The following is an 18,254-nucleotide window of genomic DNA, read 5'->3' on the forward strand; positions in this document are numbered from 1 at the left end:
TCTGATTTTTATTCAACAATATGTAGTGAGAGTCAGCCATGTGTCAGGTCCCAGGAAGTAGGGTTGCCAGATAAAATACAAGATGTCCAGTAAAATTTGAATTTCAAATAAACCCTGAATAATTGAATATGTCCTTTTGACATACTTATACTAAAAAATTACCCAGGATTTCTCTGGAATTGAAATTTAACTGGGAAGCCTGTATTTTTATTTGCTAAATATGGCAAACCTAGGAAGGTTATGGTGGTCAAGCAGATAGACATATTCCTTACCCTTACAGAGGTTACATTCTAAAGAGTGAGACACATGAGATAAACAACATAATTACAAATTGCGAAACATGCCAAGAAGAAAACAAACAGAAACTGAGTTCGGAATAACAGGTGGGACTAGGAGATTTTTTTTTTTTTAAGATTGTATTTATTTTTAGAGTGAGGCGAAGGGAGGGAGAAAGACAGGGAGAGAAACATTAATGTGTGGTTGCCTCTCACACTTCCCCTATTGGGGACCTGACCCACAACCCAGGCATGTGCCCTGACTGGGAATGGAACCGGCATATCTTCGGTTTACAGGCTGGCACTCTATTCACTGAGCCACACTGGCCAGGGCAGGACATCTTTCTTTAGAGAGGAAAGTCTTCAATAAAGAAGTGACATTTAGCCAGACCTAAAGGATAAGGAGGAAGCCTTTGGAGGGGTGGAGTTGGGCTTCAGTGGGGTCTGGAGCAGGAGCATTCCGAGAAGCCTTGTGGGTTCAAGAAACTGAAAGGAAAGTGGATGTGGGGAGCCCAGAAGGAGACATGGCAATGGTCCAGGAAAAAGACAATGTTGTCCTAATGAGGTGGCATCAGGGACAGAAGTGGATGAATTCCCAAGTGTTTTGCAGTAAATCTGAAAGAACTTATTAGTGGGCTGGATGTAAGGGGTGAGGGAGAGAGGAGCGGAGAACAAGGCTGGGTGACTGCCGGTTTTCTGACAGTATTTCATGGTCTCGGACAACAGTGTGAAGCTATCTTTGAGAGTGGCAGAGACTGGTGTGCCTTCCTAAAGTTCTTTAATATAATCTTTATTAAAAATTAAAGATTGTTAACTAGTAAAGCAACTAATTCCTTAACATAAAATTTAAAATTGATTACTGTAGCAGGCATTGCCAGTGGCCCACCGACCTGTCTCCCATCAGCAACCGCCATTCAGTGCCAACTAAATGCTTCCAATTGCCAGCACCACACGGGCAACTCTGCCTGAGGCCCAAACCGGAACCTGGCAAAAGTGCTGAGGATTGAACAGAGCTAGACACAGTCCTCAGCCAATGACGAATGAGAATCAGTGGATTAAAAACGCCTGCTCTCTTGTCCCATATCTTGGAGGCTCATGTTTGACCGTGGCTCCCTGCAATGTCCATTGAGATTAAGTTCCACGTGCCCACGGCCACGATTCTGCTAATGCAGCCCTTGTTAGCTTCCTTTCCTCTCACTTCCCCACTCACCTCTGGTGCTTACTGGGCTTGTCTCCCAAATAATCCAAATAAAGACAGCCACTAAAATACTTTATTCCCAAACTCGGCCTTTTCATAATGAACTCTATCTACCCCTACCCTTATACATACCTAGACTCTCACCTATTTAGGTTCATTTTATCATCAGTTTGGCAGCAAAGCCTTCCTAGAGCTAAAGCGACATACTGGAGTTACATCTGTTTAGCATCCAAACCGTTGTAATTTGTCTCCGCTGCTGGCAGCAACTCGTCAGATGGAGACAGTATTTCACCCAAGCCAGGCTGTTCACACTAATTTTAAAAAGATTTTATTCTCTTTTGCTATGCTTCAGATCAGCTAGAAAGATCTGTATCATTTCCTCAATTCCCTAATCTCAAATATCATCATTTTGTTCAATGTTGTTTTGTTATAACATTGAGGAGATGCCATAGCAACTTAACTCTTATTTATATCAATTAACCTATGGTAAAATTGGCTTAATTATTTGTTGAGTAGCTTCAAATTGCATAACCTATTGACAACATTAAATGAGCACTTACTATACCTTCCTCTACTAGGCTCCCCAAGAAATATATTATTTCTTTGCTTAGAAACAGGAAAACTTTTTAAAAATGTGGGGAGCACCCTGATTAGATTTCCTCCAATGACAGGAGGGTTTTCTGCCAGATCCCCTTGGCGTCTTTATATATTTTCCTCTTAGAGAGGGTGCAATAGAAGCCACCCTTCTCTTTTTTCTTTTTGGTAGGCTTCCCTCACATCCCAGGCTACTAGTAATGTCTGTATACCAATGGTTCTCAACAGGGAAGATTTTGCAACCTCCACCCGCGACATCTGGCAAAGTCTGGAGACATTTTTTGTTGTCACAACTGAGGAGGGTACTACTGGCATCTAATAGATAAAGGCCAGGGATGCAGGTAAACATTCTATGAGAGAATTATCTGGAGTAATTGCAGAAATTCAGAAAGAATTGCCGAATGTCAATAGTTCCAAAGTTGAGAAACCCTACTCTTTACACAGTGCTTGTCAGCTTCAGCTGAACATTAGTTCTCCTGGCAGCATCTAAAACTCCAAGTGCTCAGGGTATATCTCAGACCAACTAAATTAGAAACACTAGGGATGGAGCCCAAATAGTAAGTTTTTCTGAAATGATCTCAATTGTATAGACAAGTCTGAGGACCATTGTTTTAGAAATTACCTTAAAATCAGTATCCCAGAACACCCTCTGTTCCAATCTCAGATCCTGGTCCAAACCAAGGGTTTCTAGGGTGAACAGAAAGAGGGTGAAAAAATATCCGTAAAGCTCCCAAGGTTCCAGTAAACATGGAAGGGGTTGGGATGTGTAGAGAGGGACTACCCAGGAGGCAATGCAGGCTACAGTGAGTGGGAGGGGCACTGCCTCCCACCAGAAAGCACCAGGCCTGCAAGGGTGCCCAAGTGGGGCACAGGAAGGGTGCGGGGCGTAAGGAAAAGAAGAGGGAAATTAAGAAACCCAAAGCCGAGATGTGGACTGTTTACAAGTTACTGTGCATTTTCTGTGTTGTGGTTTTCCAGAGTGATAATAAAGTCTTCACTTCTGGAGTTTTGTCCTTCTGGGGGGATATTTTACAACTAAAATAAAAATGAAAAAAGAAAAGAAAATTTGAGAGCTGACATTAAATGTCAGAATAGTGATCAGCTAGACTTCAAGCTGATATAATCAACTTAAATAATTGTATCACTAATCTGAAGTATGTCCAAATTTATTTTGTGTGTGTGAGGTAGCATGGTGCATAGTTAAGAGTGTAAGTGCTAGAGCCACACTGCCTGGGTTCAAATCCAGGCTCTATCCCTTCTTAGCTGTGTGACCCTGAACAAATTACTTAACCTCTCTGAGCCTCTGCTTCCTCAGCTGTAAAATGTGGGTAATGATAGTACCTACTTCATAGTGTTAGTGTGAGTATAAAATGAGCTAATATAGGTAAATTGCTTAGAATAGTACTTGCCACATAATAAGCACTGAAAATCAAGCAGCTATTATTCAGGAGTTTGGTTTTTCTTTTTGGGGTGTATTTCGATCTTGATATGTTTGTTTTTTAGTATAATTATTAGATACTGATTAATACAATAGCCATTACATATGAATTTGTCTGGAAGTATAGTAACTAAGGAGTCCAGACCTGCTTTCATAGCTGAATGAGTTTGAGCAAGTGACCTAACCTCTCTAAGCCTCACTTTTCTCATTTGAAAGAAGGAAATGATTTATTTCACAAGGATTTGATAGGGGTTAAATAAAATTAGGCTTTAAAGGCACCCATGCTGCTTTTGGCACAGTGAGCACGGGCAAATATTAGCTATTTTCATTGTTATTGTTTACTGTTGCTATTGTTACTCAGGGGAGCTACCATGCTAACTGTAGGAGACACGGGATGAATAAGCAAAGGTCCCTATCCCCAAATAAACCAGCAGTTAGCTGAAGATTAACGCATGTACCCTTCTAATGCAATAAGTAACAGAAGTTCAAAGTACGGAAAACTTAGAAGTACTGCCTCCTTTTCATCACCTTTTAGGTCTTAAAACAAGAAAACAATATTGCACTTCAACTTAAGACTTCAGCAATGCATATTAAAAATTCAGTTAAAGTGAAAGTTCAAGCAGAGTCTGAAGTGGCTTTGACAAAAGAAAAAAAATAAACAAATGGGACTACATCGAACTAAAAAGTTTTGCACAGCAAAGGAAATCATCAACAAAAGATAACCCACAGAATGAGAGAATATATTCGCCAATACATCTGATAAGCAATTCATATCCAAAGTGTATAAAGTACTTACACAACTCAACACCAAAAAAAACCCCAAACAACCCAATTAAGAAATGGTCAAAGGATCTGAACAGGCACTTCTCCAAAGAGGACATACAGATGACCAATAGACATATGAAAAGATGCTCAACGTCATTAAGCATCAAAGAAATGAAAACTAAAACCATGATGAGATACCATCTCACACCTGTCAGAATGGCCATCATCAACAAATCAACAGACAGCAAGTGTTGGAAGGATGTGGAGAAAGATGGGATGCTTTTGCACTGCTGGTGGGAATGCAGACTGGTGCAGCCACTGTGGAAAGCAGGATGGAGATACCTCAAAAAATTAAAAGTAGATCTGTCTTTTGACCCAGTGATCCCACTTCTGGGAAAAACATCTGAAGGAACCCAAAACACTAATTTGAAAGAACATAAGCACCCCTATGTTCATTGCAGCATTATTTACAGCCACCAAGATATGGAAGCAGGCCAAGTGTTCATCAGTAGATGAGTGGATAAAACTATAGAATATTTATACAATGAAATTCTACTTGGCCACAAAGAGGAAGAAAATTTTACCCTTCGCAGCAGTATAGACTGACCTGGAGAACATTATGCTAAGTGAAATAAGCCAGTTAAAGAAAGGCAAATACATATGATTTCAATCATATGTGAAATCTAATGAACAAACTGAACTAACAAAGCAGAGACAGACTCATAGTTGGAGAGCAGGTGAAAGCTAGTTGGGATAGGAGGGTTAGGCGCTGGAGGGATTGAGCAAAAAGGAAAAAGGACTCATGGACATGGATAACAGTGTGTGATTGCTGGGAGGAAGGGGTTATAAGGGGATTCAATGGTAATGGAAAAAATACAATAAACATAAAAAATAAAGTGGCTTTGATATGAGTACAGTAAGTCCTCACTTATCTTTGTCAATAGGTTCTTGGAAACTGTGACTTTAAACAAAACGACGAGTAAAGAACCAATTTTGCCATAAGCTAAATGATAGAAACAAATTAAGTTTCTACAGCATATTTTTGGCCACAAAAATATCACCAAACTTTGGGTCTAAATAAAGACCCAGAACGCTTCTAATATTAAATATTGAAATAAATGCAAGCTATACATACATTTAATAAAGATTAATAAGATCATTATTTTTCAGTTCTGGGCCTCAGGTGGCTGGAGCCAATGCAGGCGGTCAGGGCACAAGGCAGGACCCAGCCCTGGACAGGACACCAGTCCATTGCAGGATACAGATAAAAGGGTTTCCACAAGTCTCCTGAAAAAACTGGGGTTATAGCAAAAGGAAAGAACGGAGAAGGGGGTGTCAGTGGGCGACAGTTAGTGCCCATCATGGATACCTTCCTGTGAGAAGTTGGCAAGAATAATATAGGAGGCATTCAGTTTGAATCTAATATCTTCACTCTCACAGCCCCCAAGACACAAATCTGCTAATACTTGCTTTTTACAGAAAACGCTCCAAACATCTGCCTGATTTTTTCTCCAAATCCATCCCTGCTAAAATGACTTTTCAAGCCTCCTATATGTATGAGGGAAGGAGGTTGGCTGGCAACTGTCTCAGTTGTCCCGAAAGTCTCATTTCTAATCACAGACAGGTGACATGGGCCCTCAGAACAGTTCTTCTACATCTTCTTTTTTCTTTTTTTTTATCTTCTCCAAAGAACATTTTTTTCATTGCTTTTAGAGAGAGAGGAAGGGAGAGAGAGAAACATTGATGCAAGGGAGAAGCATCATATATGCCTGGACCAGGAATGGAACCCACAACTTTTTGGTTGATGCTCTAACCAAGCCACACCGGCCAGGGCCACAGATCAGTTCTCGTTACAAGCTGCATGCCTAATCCTCAAATTGGCAGGGTTCCTTAAAGGACTGGACAAGTCATTTCTCCTGTCCAAACCTTTCCTAGAAAATCAGGCTGTGAGACTGGCGGTTCTTTAAAGATCCGTCCAGCTCTAACATTCTATATACCTGTGAATATGCTAGAAAAGCTAAAAGTGCAAGTGAGAGTCCCTGATCTCAAAGGTGTTTTCTTTTTCTTATTTTTGATTACAGTTTGCATTCAAGACTATTTTGTATTCATTTTAGGTGTACAGCACAGCAGACAGAGTGTTTATATAGTTTACAAAGTGTTCCCTTCAATAATTCAAGGGCCCACCTGGCACCATAGTTCTTATGATATTGTTCACTATATTCTCTATGCTGTACTTTACATCCCTGTGCCTATTTTGTAACTACCAATTAGTACTTATTAAGGCATTAGAACTTAAACCCTCCAGGCTCAATTAGATGTCTTTTCTCAGTAGTGGTAACCCTACAGCATTGGTCTTTATCCCTTACAAGGAATGGTTGAAGTCATGCCCTTTTCTAAAGTCAGGCTGCCCAGATTAAGTTCTATCTCAGCACTTATTAGCTAGAGGACCCTCTTTAAATCTCATCCGCATAATGGGGATCTTTAAGGTATGTTGGGAGATGTGTAAAGCTCTTTAGCTTAGTATCTGGAACTCAAGTAAAAGCTTTGTGTTGAATGCTATAATTGTATTCCATCATTTTGAGTTCCTCCAAGGAGCTGTACCTTCTTCATACAATATCCTCAGTGCTTAGTAAATGACCAGGGCTCAATAGTGTTTGATCAATGCAGAGGAGACCTAATGGCCAATATTCTACTAGGATTTCATAGGACACAGGCTCTTCTACCCTAGTGGCTCCAGGAAACCAACCATCCTCGGTACCTGCAGGCTAGCAGCAGCTCATTCTTCTTGCAACCTGCATAGGTATCTCCTCCCAAAAGCCCTGATGGGACTAAGTCACTTCTGTGTCACCCCCGCTGCAGAGCATGATTTTGGAAGAGGAGTTGCCTATCCTGCTTCTAATAGATGGCTTTAGGGAAACTGACCACCCCCCTCTCCACCTACCCTCACCCAAGCCACTCCATATAAAACAGGGATACTCTCTGATGCTGTCTCCATCTGCTATGAAGTATGAATAAAACCCTGTTTAGAAAACTGTTATTGATATAAAACACATACTGTAAGTAGAAAAAAAATGTGCTAATTGTGCAAATGTAGTTTCAAGAGAAGACCCTAACACCTTCTCCTCCTACCCACAATTTCATCTCTTATTGCAGCCTGAGTCCCTCCTATTAATATCTAAAGCAGCCTCAGCCAGTTGCCTCCTTCCCTACCCCCAAGATCGTTCCAGAGCCTAACTATCAAACAAGAAATGAATTAGTTAAATCCAATTGGTGATAGAAGAATTAACTCAAAAGTGAAAAGGCAATAGTTTTTGTGATTATGGGGGAAATGAATTTGAACTTTAGTGATAGGTTTGCTCCAAAAATCGCAATGTTTCACCAGCCATCCACTTGCAGGGACACTCAGAGGTCAGATGGCAGACTTTGAACTTGACTCTAATTCTTTAAATTCTGAAGTTTGGCAATGAGATCGATGCACACCGCATTTTCTTGGGATGGTGTCCAGGTAGATGACACTGCTCAGTGTCTCTCCAGGCCAGAGCAGGCATCAGCAGGAAAAGGACTCTACTTCAGCTAGAGAAATGACACTAAACAAGGCAGCCAAAAGGGAAAATTTTGGAAGTATCACAATCATAGTTATAGGTGCAAGTGGGTCCTGTAATACAACCTTTGAAAATACTTACATTTTTACTAATCTTAAAGTACTGTTCCCATTTTTAATTATGTATATTTGATGAAGGTAGTTTCTTATACACATCTCTAATTTCTTCAATACCCCATCAATAGTCCTGAGAACGTAGAAATAATCAGTATTCTGTATCTCCTCAAAATTATTAGATTTGTCAGGTGCCAGCAGGAATGAGAAAAAATTAAAAAATAAGTAAATCGGGACTGAACATGATAGGACTTTGATCACAGCATGAATGTAATCTTTTTCTCCAGGCAAGATTCATAATAAAGTGTAAAAAAACATAGTATTTATACAAACCAGCCTGTTAGAAATGCAATTTTATTTCAGAGAGGGGAAGAGATGTCATACAAGGACAAGGATTTAAGACTGGCTCCTCATGCATTTGCATAAAGGGGAACTAATAGAGGTAACATAGTTAGACTTTCATAAAGCTTTCATCAAGTTCACATCCCAATGAGTCATCCTGGGATTTGCACAGGTGGCTTTGTGCTGCATTGAGACTGTCTCAAAAATTGAAAATCATTTCTGGTCTAAAGCTTTACGCAGCCTTGGATTACTGGTCATCATCCAAGATCATCCTCCAGGATCCAGAATGACCTTACAATAATGCAAATCCAATCAGGTTACTCCTGCTTAATACCTCCAGTGGTTCCCACTGTCATCAGGATGAAGGTTCCTGGTTACCTTCCTTAGAACACACTTGTCACTTTGTTGGATGCTCAGCATTTGAACCATTTTGTTTGAGAAGTCCTTACCTGTCTCACGCTTTACAGCTAAACATGTCTTTCAGCCTCCCTTGCAGCTAGAACTTAGGCACTTGACCTGGGCTTGGCCAATTACATACCCCTGGACTCAGGAGCGATAATGAGAACAGAAACCTTGAGGAATTCTTTCCAGTGGGTGTGACTGCAACGTTGATGAGTTCATGGACCAACAGAGGCAGCATAACCAGTGTAGGATCCTGTGCCCAGTGCCCAGAGCTAGCAGCGTCAGATACATGGCAGTATTTAGTATTCAGACAACATAGCAATTACTGTTCTCACCAGATCACTTCTAAAAATCTTTAAAAATTAAACTCTTAAGAACACATTGCAGTAATTCTCAATATTAAAAAAAATGTTTCAAAAATTCTAACTATGCCTCTCTGGTTATTGTCTTCTTTCAAAGTTTAGGAACCAAAGATACACTATAAATGTCTTTACTAATACTAAGGCATACTAGAATAACTCCCAATAAAAGAAGACTAGTATGATAATGACTAGTCTCTTTATCTTTAAATCCTAAAATCATGAAGAAAAAAGACATATTACATCAGAAAAATTGGGCAGTGGATTTAAACAAGCAAATAACAAAATAAATGTAGGTGAACCAAAGTATATGAAAAAAGTTAGACTTCAGTAATAAATGAAATGTAAATTAGTTTTCATCAGGTTTAAAAATAATAGTAAACACTTACTGAGATCTTAATGTGTGCTTCTGCTCTAAAAACTAGGTAATAACTCACTAAATGAGCTTAACATAATTAGTTGTATATCCATTTTAAGGGTGAGGAAACTGAGACAAAGAAAATTTGAATATTTTCCAGCTCACTTAACTATTAAGTGGCTGAGCAGGGATGCAACTGCAAAGAGATAACGGGGTGGGACTCAAAGTTCCAATCCTCCAGTCACAAGGCTGGCTCTCCTGGCAATTAGCCCCCATCCTTAGGTAGGGTCCTAAAGTCACCTGATTAACGCAAAGACACCTTTATCTCATCATTTAGGAAATCCCAAGGGTTTTAGGTATGTGACAGAAACAAGGACAAAAACCAAATATATATTTATTATAAATCACAATGTCGTAAGACTTCATTATCTGCATGCTATAGTGTAGGAAATGCAAGCCTGGTATTCCAACTGCTAAGCTCAAACTAGGATTCTAGCCCCTATCTGTCCTCCAAAGTCCATTTTCTAAATTAGTTTGCTTCTGTTCCTCAGGATGGCTTCCACCTTCCCTGTCTTCTCATCACACAGTGGCCCCCAATCATGCCACACCCAACACACTTTGCCCTCTCATGCTCCTGTTTTGCCCTGTCAACCCTGTGAACTTCAGCACCTAGATCAAATGCCAACTCCCTACACACTGTTCTCCTCTCAGCTTGCCTACAGCACTTTTCTGAATCTTCAGCATATCTTTCACCACAGTGTTGTTACTCTTCTGCTGCACTTATCACTGGGGTTAGGCATTAAGTAGTACCAGACATATAATAAGCACTCAAAATAATAACTGTTAAATAAACAGTTATCAGAGAGTGTATTCCGTAAGAAGAGGGCCTAAGTTTGTCTAATTGACTGCTGTATTCCCAGCACATAGCACAATGCCTGGCTCATAGTAAATAGGCATTTGCTGAATGATGAGTGAACACATACCTGTTTCTTCATTAAACTGTGAACTCTCACAAAGTAGGGATTCTACAATGCCCGGCAAATGTTTGTTGAATCAAGGTAACATAAAGAAAGAGAAACTATTTAATGATTAATAGAACATTTATTTAAACAATAATATATATAGTCATCATTGCCGGATTTAATATGAGATATTAAATGTTCGGTCCCATTTTCCTTCCTTGATAAGTTTTTCTTTCCTGTCCTGAAGAAACAGGAAAATAGAAAAACATTATAAACAATGCATTCTGGCACAAACCATGATACAACTCTAAAAATCAGGAACGAAACACTACAAACCTAATTCCAACCCCCCACATCATCTAAAAGCTGTGGAGTAAGAGTGAGGAAGTGGTAGTCTGAAAAAATAAAGGAACAATAAGAAACTAGTGTTGCTGAAAAATATCTTACCCACATTTAAGTAAGTAAAATTGTACTACTTACTTAAAAAGCAGCATACATCAAAAGCAAAATGCAAACACCTTCTGGGTAAGTGTGGCCTACCTTCCTGTTAAGCAGTATTATCAGATAATCGAAATCTATATGTTCTAACAGAAGAGTGGATTGGCTGGTTTAAGGCAGAGCCAGATAGGCGGGCTTCAGTCTAGATGGCAATATGAAGCCTGGAAGCTGGGGCTGGGGTTCTAGTACCAAAGTGGTCTAGTGTCAAAGATAAGCTTTGCTTTCTCTGCAATCATGTACCCAGGCCTCTGATGGCAGAGATTCCCAGAACAGGCTGCTTTTGCTTTTCTTTTCTTAGGGTATTAGTAAGTTTTAACATTAAATTGCAAAATGTGACCTATATATACAGAATTCACACAAATAGGAAACACACTAAATGATTTCTATATTTTGCTAATACTTAACCCCATAAACATCTCTTTTTAAAACAAACTAAAAAAACTAAATACAAAAATTTGCAAAGATAATATAGAAAAGTTAATCAGAATAAGAAAGTTTAACTTCTGCACATCTAATAAGAAAAAAGAAATTAACTTTTTAAAAGTTACTTTTGTATTCTCTTGCTTAATATTCATTGTATAATTTCCTTATGTTATCTAAAATACACCAGGAAAACTATTTCATGAGCTATGCTCAATTACTAGAAATTTAAATTGATCAATTTATTACTTTATATGCTAGAGCAACCATTAAATTTGAAACACCCACAGACTATAGTAATTTTTAACAAAGCATATTATTGTAAGTCGACATGATAAAAAAGAAAAAACAAATACATGACTCAAATTATGTTTTATCTCTTGCTGGAAAGGAACAAGGTAAAAGAAGAGACGAAGTGAAGGAAAAGTAAAGGGCCAAGATGGGAGGTGCACTGGTGCAATCATCAAGAGAAACAGCTGCAGCCAGCACAGGATGAACCTGTCACGCAAATACTAAACCTCGGGTCCTAATATTAATACTTACTCTGTCAGTTTTAAAAACATAATACCAGAAGAAAAGGGGCCCAAATCCAATCACAGCTCCTAAGAGTGAGGTCTTGGGAGTGGGTCTGAAATTAGGATAGACATTTGTTGATCTTGCGTAGGTCCAACGAGTCAAAGCAGGATCTTCCTAGAACAACAAAATGTTGCAGGTACTTAACACAGGGCCACACTGAGAAACTATCTCATTTGTACTTTTGTGCGGGAGCATAGGAGATGCCTCCCTTTTGTTCTCTACTACAGCTAAGGGTATACTCTGAATATTCCTAAATAGCTTCAGGGAAGATCTTTCACATCTAGTATTTGCTGAATAATTCTCTGATGATCGTGTTCAAACCCTTAGGAATTTAAAAGACTTTTATAACATCCTTTGGCTTTCTATTTATTTCAACTTTTTAAAAGCTGCCAGAGAAGTTGCTTTTTCTCTTTGATCTTTTTTATCTGTTTTCTGGATTGTTTTCAGCTTCATTGTCTTTCTTGAGGTGTGACCAACAGAACCACATAATATTCCTGAAGACAATGAACAAACACATTTCATAAGCTCTATAAGGCTTTGTACTGTTTATAGACCCTTTATAATGCTACTCCACGTTGGTCTTTCCAGGCTACAAATAAGCTGCAGAAAAGTTAAGACTGAAGTAGACTAACTATGAACTTTAATTTTTCAGCTGACTTGGCTGATATTTTAAGAACAAGATATTACATTTCACACTATTACAATAGTTTAGTGGATGAGACAAGGTTGTTGTTAAAGAAAAATACCCTTGCTGGTGTGGCTCAGTGGACTGAGAACTGTACTGCAAAGCAAAGGGTTGCCAGTTCGATTCCCATACAGGGCACATGCCAGGGTTGTGGGCCAGGTTCCCCATAGGAGACTCACAAGAAGCAACCACACATTGATGTTTCCTTCCTTCTCTTTCTCTCTCCCTTTCTCTGTCTCTAAAAATAAATAAAATCTTTAAAAAGAAAAAAGAAAAGAAAAATAATCATTGTCTTGGTTAAGAAAAATCCTAATTGTCCATTTCAATATTTATATTAGAATAACTATGTAAGAATAGCAACTGTACCCCACACATAATTAATTAGTTAAATCTCCAAAATGATTTCACAAAACTATTCATTCAAATTAACTAATATATAAAAATGAGCAAATGAAATCAGATTTAAAATCTTAATACTAAGCTATAAGGAGAACATTCAAGGTCCTAACCAATATCAAGTCATGACTGGTAGGACTAAATTACTTAAACTGGATCTTACACAGTAACTTTTTAAACCAAACTGCAGAAACAGCAAAGGTGAAGACATAAGATATAGACTCAAGGGGGAGGTTTGAGCTCAATACATCTATTATCTATCCCTTCTGCTCCTACTGTATTTGAATGACTCTCCCATTAATTCTCAAAATGCTAGTCACCTCTCTACACTTTGATATCTGACAGATCTGTCTTCTAGAAACACATTTCATTTCAGAAAATTATCAATAGCCCCATGACCATAATTCATTGGGTTCTCAGTACTGTTGTTAAGAGAAGTTCCAATATAGCTGCCATGGGGCATAGTTCTTTGACACCACTTCACATCTGGACTACTGACAGAAAGTGACAGGATGAATACTCCTTCCTGATATCATGCCTTTCAGGGCACATACCAGCTTGGTTTTCCTCCTCTCTGGCCAGTCCCTCTTCTGTCTCTTTTACTCTCTTCTTCCTTACTCACCAGCCTCTGAAGATTGGACCTCGGACTTTGTTGGTCTTTCTTATCAACATTCAATCCTTTGGTGACCTCCTGCAGTCACATGGCTTTAAATATCCATCTATATGCTGATAACTCCCAAAATTATATCTTTAGCTCTAGACCTCTACCCTAAACTCCAGACACAATATCCAACTACCTGTTCAACAGTGACATGTTGTCCAACAGGCATGTCAAATGTGATGTATCTCAAACTGATTTCCCAATATTCCACTCCACCCCGATCCCTGCTCCTCTCATTTCATTCTTCTCTATCTTGGCAAAAAAGCAAGTTCCTTCTTCCAATAGCTTAGGTCAAAAACCTTGGAATCATCCTTGATCCCTCTCTTTCTCTTATATCTCACATCCAATTTGCCAATGACTTACAAGGTCTGGTGTGGTCTAGTTCCAGGTATCTTTCTGCCCTCACCTCTTTCTACTCTGCCCTCACCTTTCTCCATGTTTGCCACAATCTCTTTAGTACTTTTGCAATTAACTAGGCACACTCCTATCTAAGGCCTCTTGAAATTGCTGTCCTCTCTGCCTAAAATGCTACTTTCCCAGCTCCCTTACCTCACTTCCTTCAGATCTTCTCTCAAATGTCACCCTGGGCCTATCTAAAATTGCAGCTGCTCTTTCTTCCTATTATATACACATATTCCTAATCCCTTCATTGCTTAATTTTTCTTCTTATCATGTATCACTAACATGCTAAATGATTAATTTTGTTACCTTACTACTTGTCTCCCCCACTAGAAAAAAAGCTCTATAAGGACAGGGGGCTCTGTCTGTTTTGTTCTCTACCATTACAACATCCAAAACAGGTCGTGGCCTGTAACAGATGCTGAGCAATTATTTATTCACTGGTTTAATCATTCTTAAAGATTAGGCAAGTGATTTCCATGTATTGATCAATATTTGATTATGTGTGCTTCAGACACAGATTTAATGGACAAAACAGTTATTACTACCTCTGTTCTACATGACAAAACTGAAACAGCCCTAGGTCACAGAACTGGAAAAGAGAATGGAGTTTAAATTTCCCCTTTGTCTGGCTCAAGGCCTTATTCTTTTTTACTGTATCATACTATCTAGCACACCAAGCCTAATTGTGTGAGAATGTATATAATAATGTCTCTGTCTGCACCTTCCTCCCAAATAAACAGTTCTGGCAGGAGATGGTATAGCCAACTGGTTAATCAGATGCTTAGGGTTACTTAGACCAAGGTTCAAATTCTGCCCTATCGCTTGCTAACAGAGTATCACTCTATGAACTACTTGTCTTTCCTATGCTGTCTTCTCATCTGTAAAATGGGGATAGTAATAGAGTTTAACTGTCTAAATAGTTTGATATTTGAATACTATTCAGAAATAGTTTAGATAGTGCCTGGGACATTGTAAATTTCCTTCAATTCTCCTATCTTCTAAAAATTCCTACAGAATTCCAATGCAACTGTTGAGAAAAGTATTTTTTTAAATCATATCTGATATCGTATTTAAACAGTTCCTGTACAGAAAGTTATCGAAAAGCATGCTTGTTAAATAATTATCAGTTTGCTGGACATATGTGGTGGCAATTTTACACAGACCACCTTATTTAACCTCAGAACAATTCTATAAAAAAGGTAATACCATTCCCATATGTGAAGATCAGAGAACAAAGGTTCAGAGGGTTTAGGCAAATTGCCCAAGGTCATATACAGGGTGAGGAAAAAGTAGGTTTCAGTTGTTTGTATGGAAAATAATACAATAAATAATAATATAAGAATAAACTTGTGTTTTACATACTCACAACTGTAAGTCTACTTTTGCCTTATGCTGTAGTTTGTTAGTATGTAGCATCTTGAAGTCTGCCTCCAAAGTCCAAAGCTTGAACAAGCTGCAGGGTCTTTGGGTCTTTCGGTCTTAAAAAACAAAGTGAAGAATCACTATAGTCCCATCAGAAGAGAGCAGCATTACTATGAACTGTGCACTGAAAGGTGGAAAACAGCTTTAAAAAAAATACACATTTTCGAACACTCATTATAAGCCTGGCACTGCCGTTCACGGGCCTTTTCTCATTTAATCCTCATAAGAAAGGAATTATTATTCCCATTATTCAGATAGGAAAACCTAGGGTAAGCAGCAGAGTTGAACAACTTTGCCAAGACCACCCAGTCGGGAGGTGATCAAAGCCTCCCACCAGGCGTCGAGTCCAGACCCATTCTAGGAACCACCAAACTATCTGCCTAAGATCAAAGGGCTAGTGAGTTGGCCTGCTCTATGGGCCTGGACAAGGACCAATGCATAAATTACTGATCAGGAACGGTGGCCGCCCCGCTACGAAGTTCCCCTTGGCCGGTCTGGGCTGCCCAGCCTGAGCGGACCGTCCGAACTCTGGCCTTCGATGCCCGCCCGGCCGACCTCCACTCACGATGGGCCCGTGGCGGCTGGGGTCGTTGTATTGAAGCAGGTACTCCCTTTTAAGCCGGGCTCTAATGGCCAACCGCTCGGCTTGCGCCTTCCGGGTTTCCGGAGATATGTCGTATTCAGCCGGGTCAAGGGTAGGGGGCAAGGTGGCCAGGCGCGACGGCTTGTACTCAGGGGACGACATCTTGAGAGCCTGGCGCACGACTGCGCCTGCGCGGCCCCCCTCCCCGTCCTCTAGTCTAACCTTAATCCCGAGGAAGTGCGCCTGCGCGCTAGCCAGAGGTTGGAGACAGGGTTACTTCAGCTTCCTTTCTCACTGTCCTGACCTTCTAATAGCGACCTGCGCATGCGCAACGTGCTTTCTTCACCTAAGCGCCTCCCCTACCTATTGCCCCTTCAATCGTCTTTCTTTCTAGCAGCCTTCTCTACTGACGTGACAGAGTTTGTTACGTGAAGTCGAGTTGTGTGCAGCTGGAAGAAACAGGAAATAGGACTAGTTGTCAAGTCTTGTTGCAGTGTGGATCCACAGAAGCTGTGTGATCTTGGACAAGTCACTTAAAGTCTCTGAGTTTCCTCATCTGTATCCAGGAGATAATGCCTTCTAGTCTGTCCACCGAGCAGGCTATTGTGAGGATTAAATCAGATAATGAATAGATGCCAAAATGCTTTGCAAAATCTACTTTTCCAGTCAAGAAAAAGAATAAGCTTTTCTGTATGTTGCCACATTAGATCCATATAACATACGTAGAAGAGTGTTTTTCATAGGCACGAAATAATGTTTATCAGGAGAATGATGTTATAAGAGACGTGTAGCCTGCTTGACTATAGTAGGTCAGACAAAAATTGAAAAAAGCTTGTGAAGAGACAATGTTGGTTAAAATACTAACACCTCTTACCTAAAATCCTTAGCACTCTACAGGTGCTAATAATGAAAAAAAAATCCTTAGAAATATGAAAATATGCACAGGGGCATTGTGTCTTACTGTGAAAAATGATTCAGGGAGAAAAGGAAGGTAACCCGAAATGAAACCTTCTCCATCCCTATTGTCTTTCTCCCTCCTTTTTATCCAAGGAAAAAGATCAACTTCAAGTTGGATAGCAGGGTCTTTGGGTACCAATCAGATAGTCCTCAGGAGAAAACATATAAACAGTATTTCTAGAACTCAGACAAGGAAAGCTGGATCAAAAGAGAGCTTCAGGTTGGATGAACTGTCTAGGGACATGCAGGTATGTTTGGAAAACGGTTGCTAGGCAGAGAAAGGACCTGGAAAGTGTTGGCACTTGAAAGTATTGAGGATCAGCACTGCTGTCAAATTTATTCAACATTTTAATACTGTTTTAAAATAAATTTATTAAGTCCCCACAGCATGAAACGTGCTGCATACTAGTCAGTCAATCTTCCAGACTCACTGGGGGAAATACAAAAGAAATGAAGGATGGGATATTTGTCTTTGAGGAGCTGACAATCAGACAGTATAGAAAGAACAGACAGAATATGATAATACTTACAAGGCAGTTTAATGTCCAAATGAATAGAGAACAAAATGGACTCCTGAGAAAGCGGGCTGAGGGAATGTAGAAAAAAGGAACTTGAGACGAATCACTCACACTCAATTTTAAAGGAGAAAGAAAACAAAAGTTCTGTTTTTTTTTTAAGGTGTTTTAAAATATTAAGAAAACAAAACAAAATGAAAAGCAGGAACAGGTTATAAATTCTAAAAATACTAAAGACTAAATTGATAAAGTTTCAAAAACTGTTTATAGATTAGAGACTAAGCTAGGAAGAAGGGCATGTAAAAAGAATGAAAAAAAAAAAGGAAAGGTGTAAAATGAGTATAAACCAGCTGACAAAGTTATAAAGCACTTTTAAAGTTTAGAGAACGGGAGACAGAAAATAAACATCATTTTGCCGTAAGGTAGTTATTCCCACATTTGCTTAATTATCATAAGAACCCCATAAGGTTTTTTGTTTTTGTTTTTGTTTTTTGCTCTTGGAGATTCAGAATTGGTTTGGCAGGGGATCCCAGGAGTCTGTAGTTTTTACAATTTCCTGGGGGGATTTTTACAATATTGCATTTTTAGGAAACATAGAGATGAAACACACAGAAAAGAGGTCTTCTTTTCCTCTTCCTTTTCCCAGAAAAGGCCCTCTTAGAGTGAATCTATTGAAGATGGAGACCTAGATTCCAGAATGAAAGAAAAAGTCTTGATTAGGAATTTATTTTGAAATAATGCAACCAAAAATTATGAAAATGAATTATCTTATATTTAACACATTTTAGGTT

General features: G+C 39.2%; 1 protein-coding gene across 1 annotated transcript; it reads right to left on the reverse strand.

The window, feature by feature from the left end:
- Positions 1-10,467: 10,467 nt before the first annotated feature.
- Positions 10,468-16,207, reverse strand: NDUFB4 (NADH:ubiquinone oxidoreductase subunit B4). Its single transcript, XM_054575253.1, has 3 exons — positions 15,974-16,207; positions 11,810-11,956; positions 10,468-10,589 (listed from the first exon to the last, which is right to left on the reverse strand). The coding sequence occupies exons 1-3, from the start codon at positions 16,151-16,153 to the stop codon at positions 10,527-10,529; spliced, it is 390 nt and encodes a 129-aa protein (XP_054431228.1). The 5' UTR covers positions 16,154-16,207; the 3' UTR covers positions 10,468-10,526.
- Between the last annotated feature and the right edge of the window lie 2,047 nt (positions 16,208-18,254).

The sequence above is a fragment of the Pteronotus mesoamericanus genome, unplaced genomic scaffold (genome assembly GCF_021234165.1).
Source record: "Pteronotus mesoamericanus isolate MK-2021 breed Mesoamerican mustached bat unplaced genomic scaffold, CSHL_Meso_final contig_27, whole genome shotgun sequence".
Taxonomy (NCBI): Eukaryota; Metazoa; Chordata; class Mammalia; order Chiroptera; family Mormoopidae; genus Pteronotus; species Pteronotus mesoamericanus.

What these genes read in the sequence shown, in the direction of transcription:
- NDUFB4 (XM_054575253.1), bottom strand. Translation starts at nt 16,153, where the DNA reads ATGTCGTCCCCTGAGTACAAGCCGTCGCGCCTGGCCACCTTGCCCCCT. An exon ending in CCAGCCGCCACGGGCCCATC is followed by an intron (nt 11,957 to 15,973) that starts GTGAGTGGAGGT and finishes TTGTTGTTCTAG; the next exon opens with GAAGATCCTGCTTTGACTCG. An exon ending in ATGTTTTTAAAACTGACAGA is followed by an intron (nt 10,590 to 11,809) that starts GTAAGTATTAAT and finishes CTGTTTCTTCAG; the next exon opens with GACAGGAAAGAAAAACTTAT.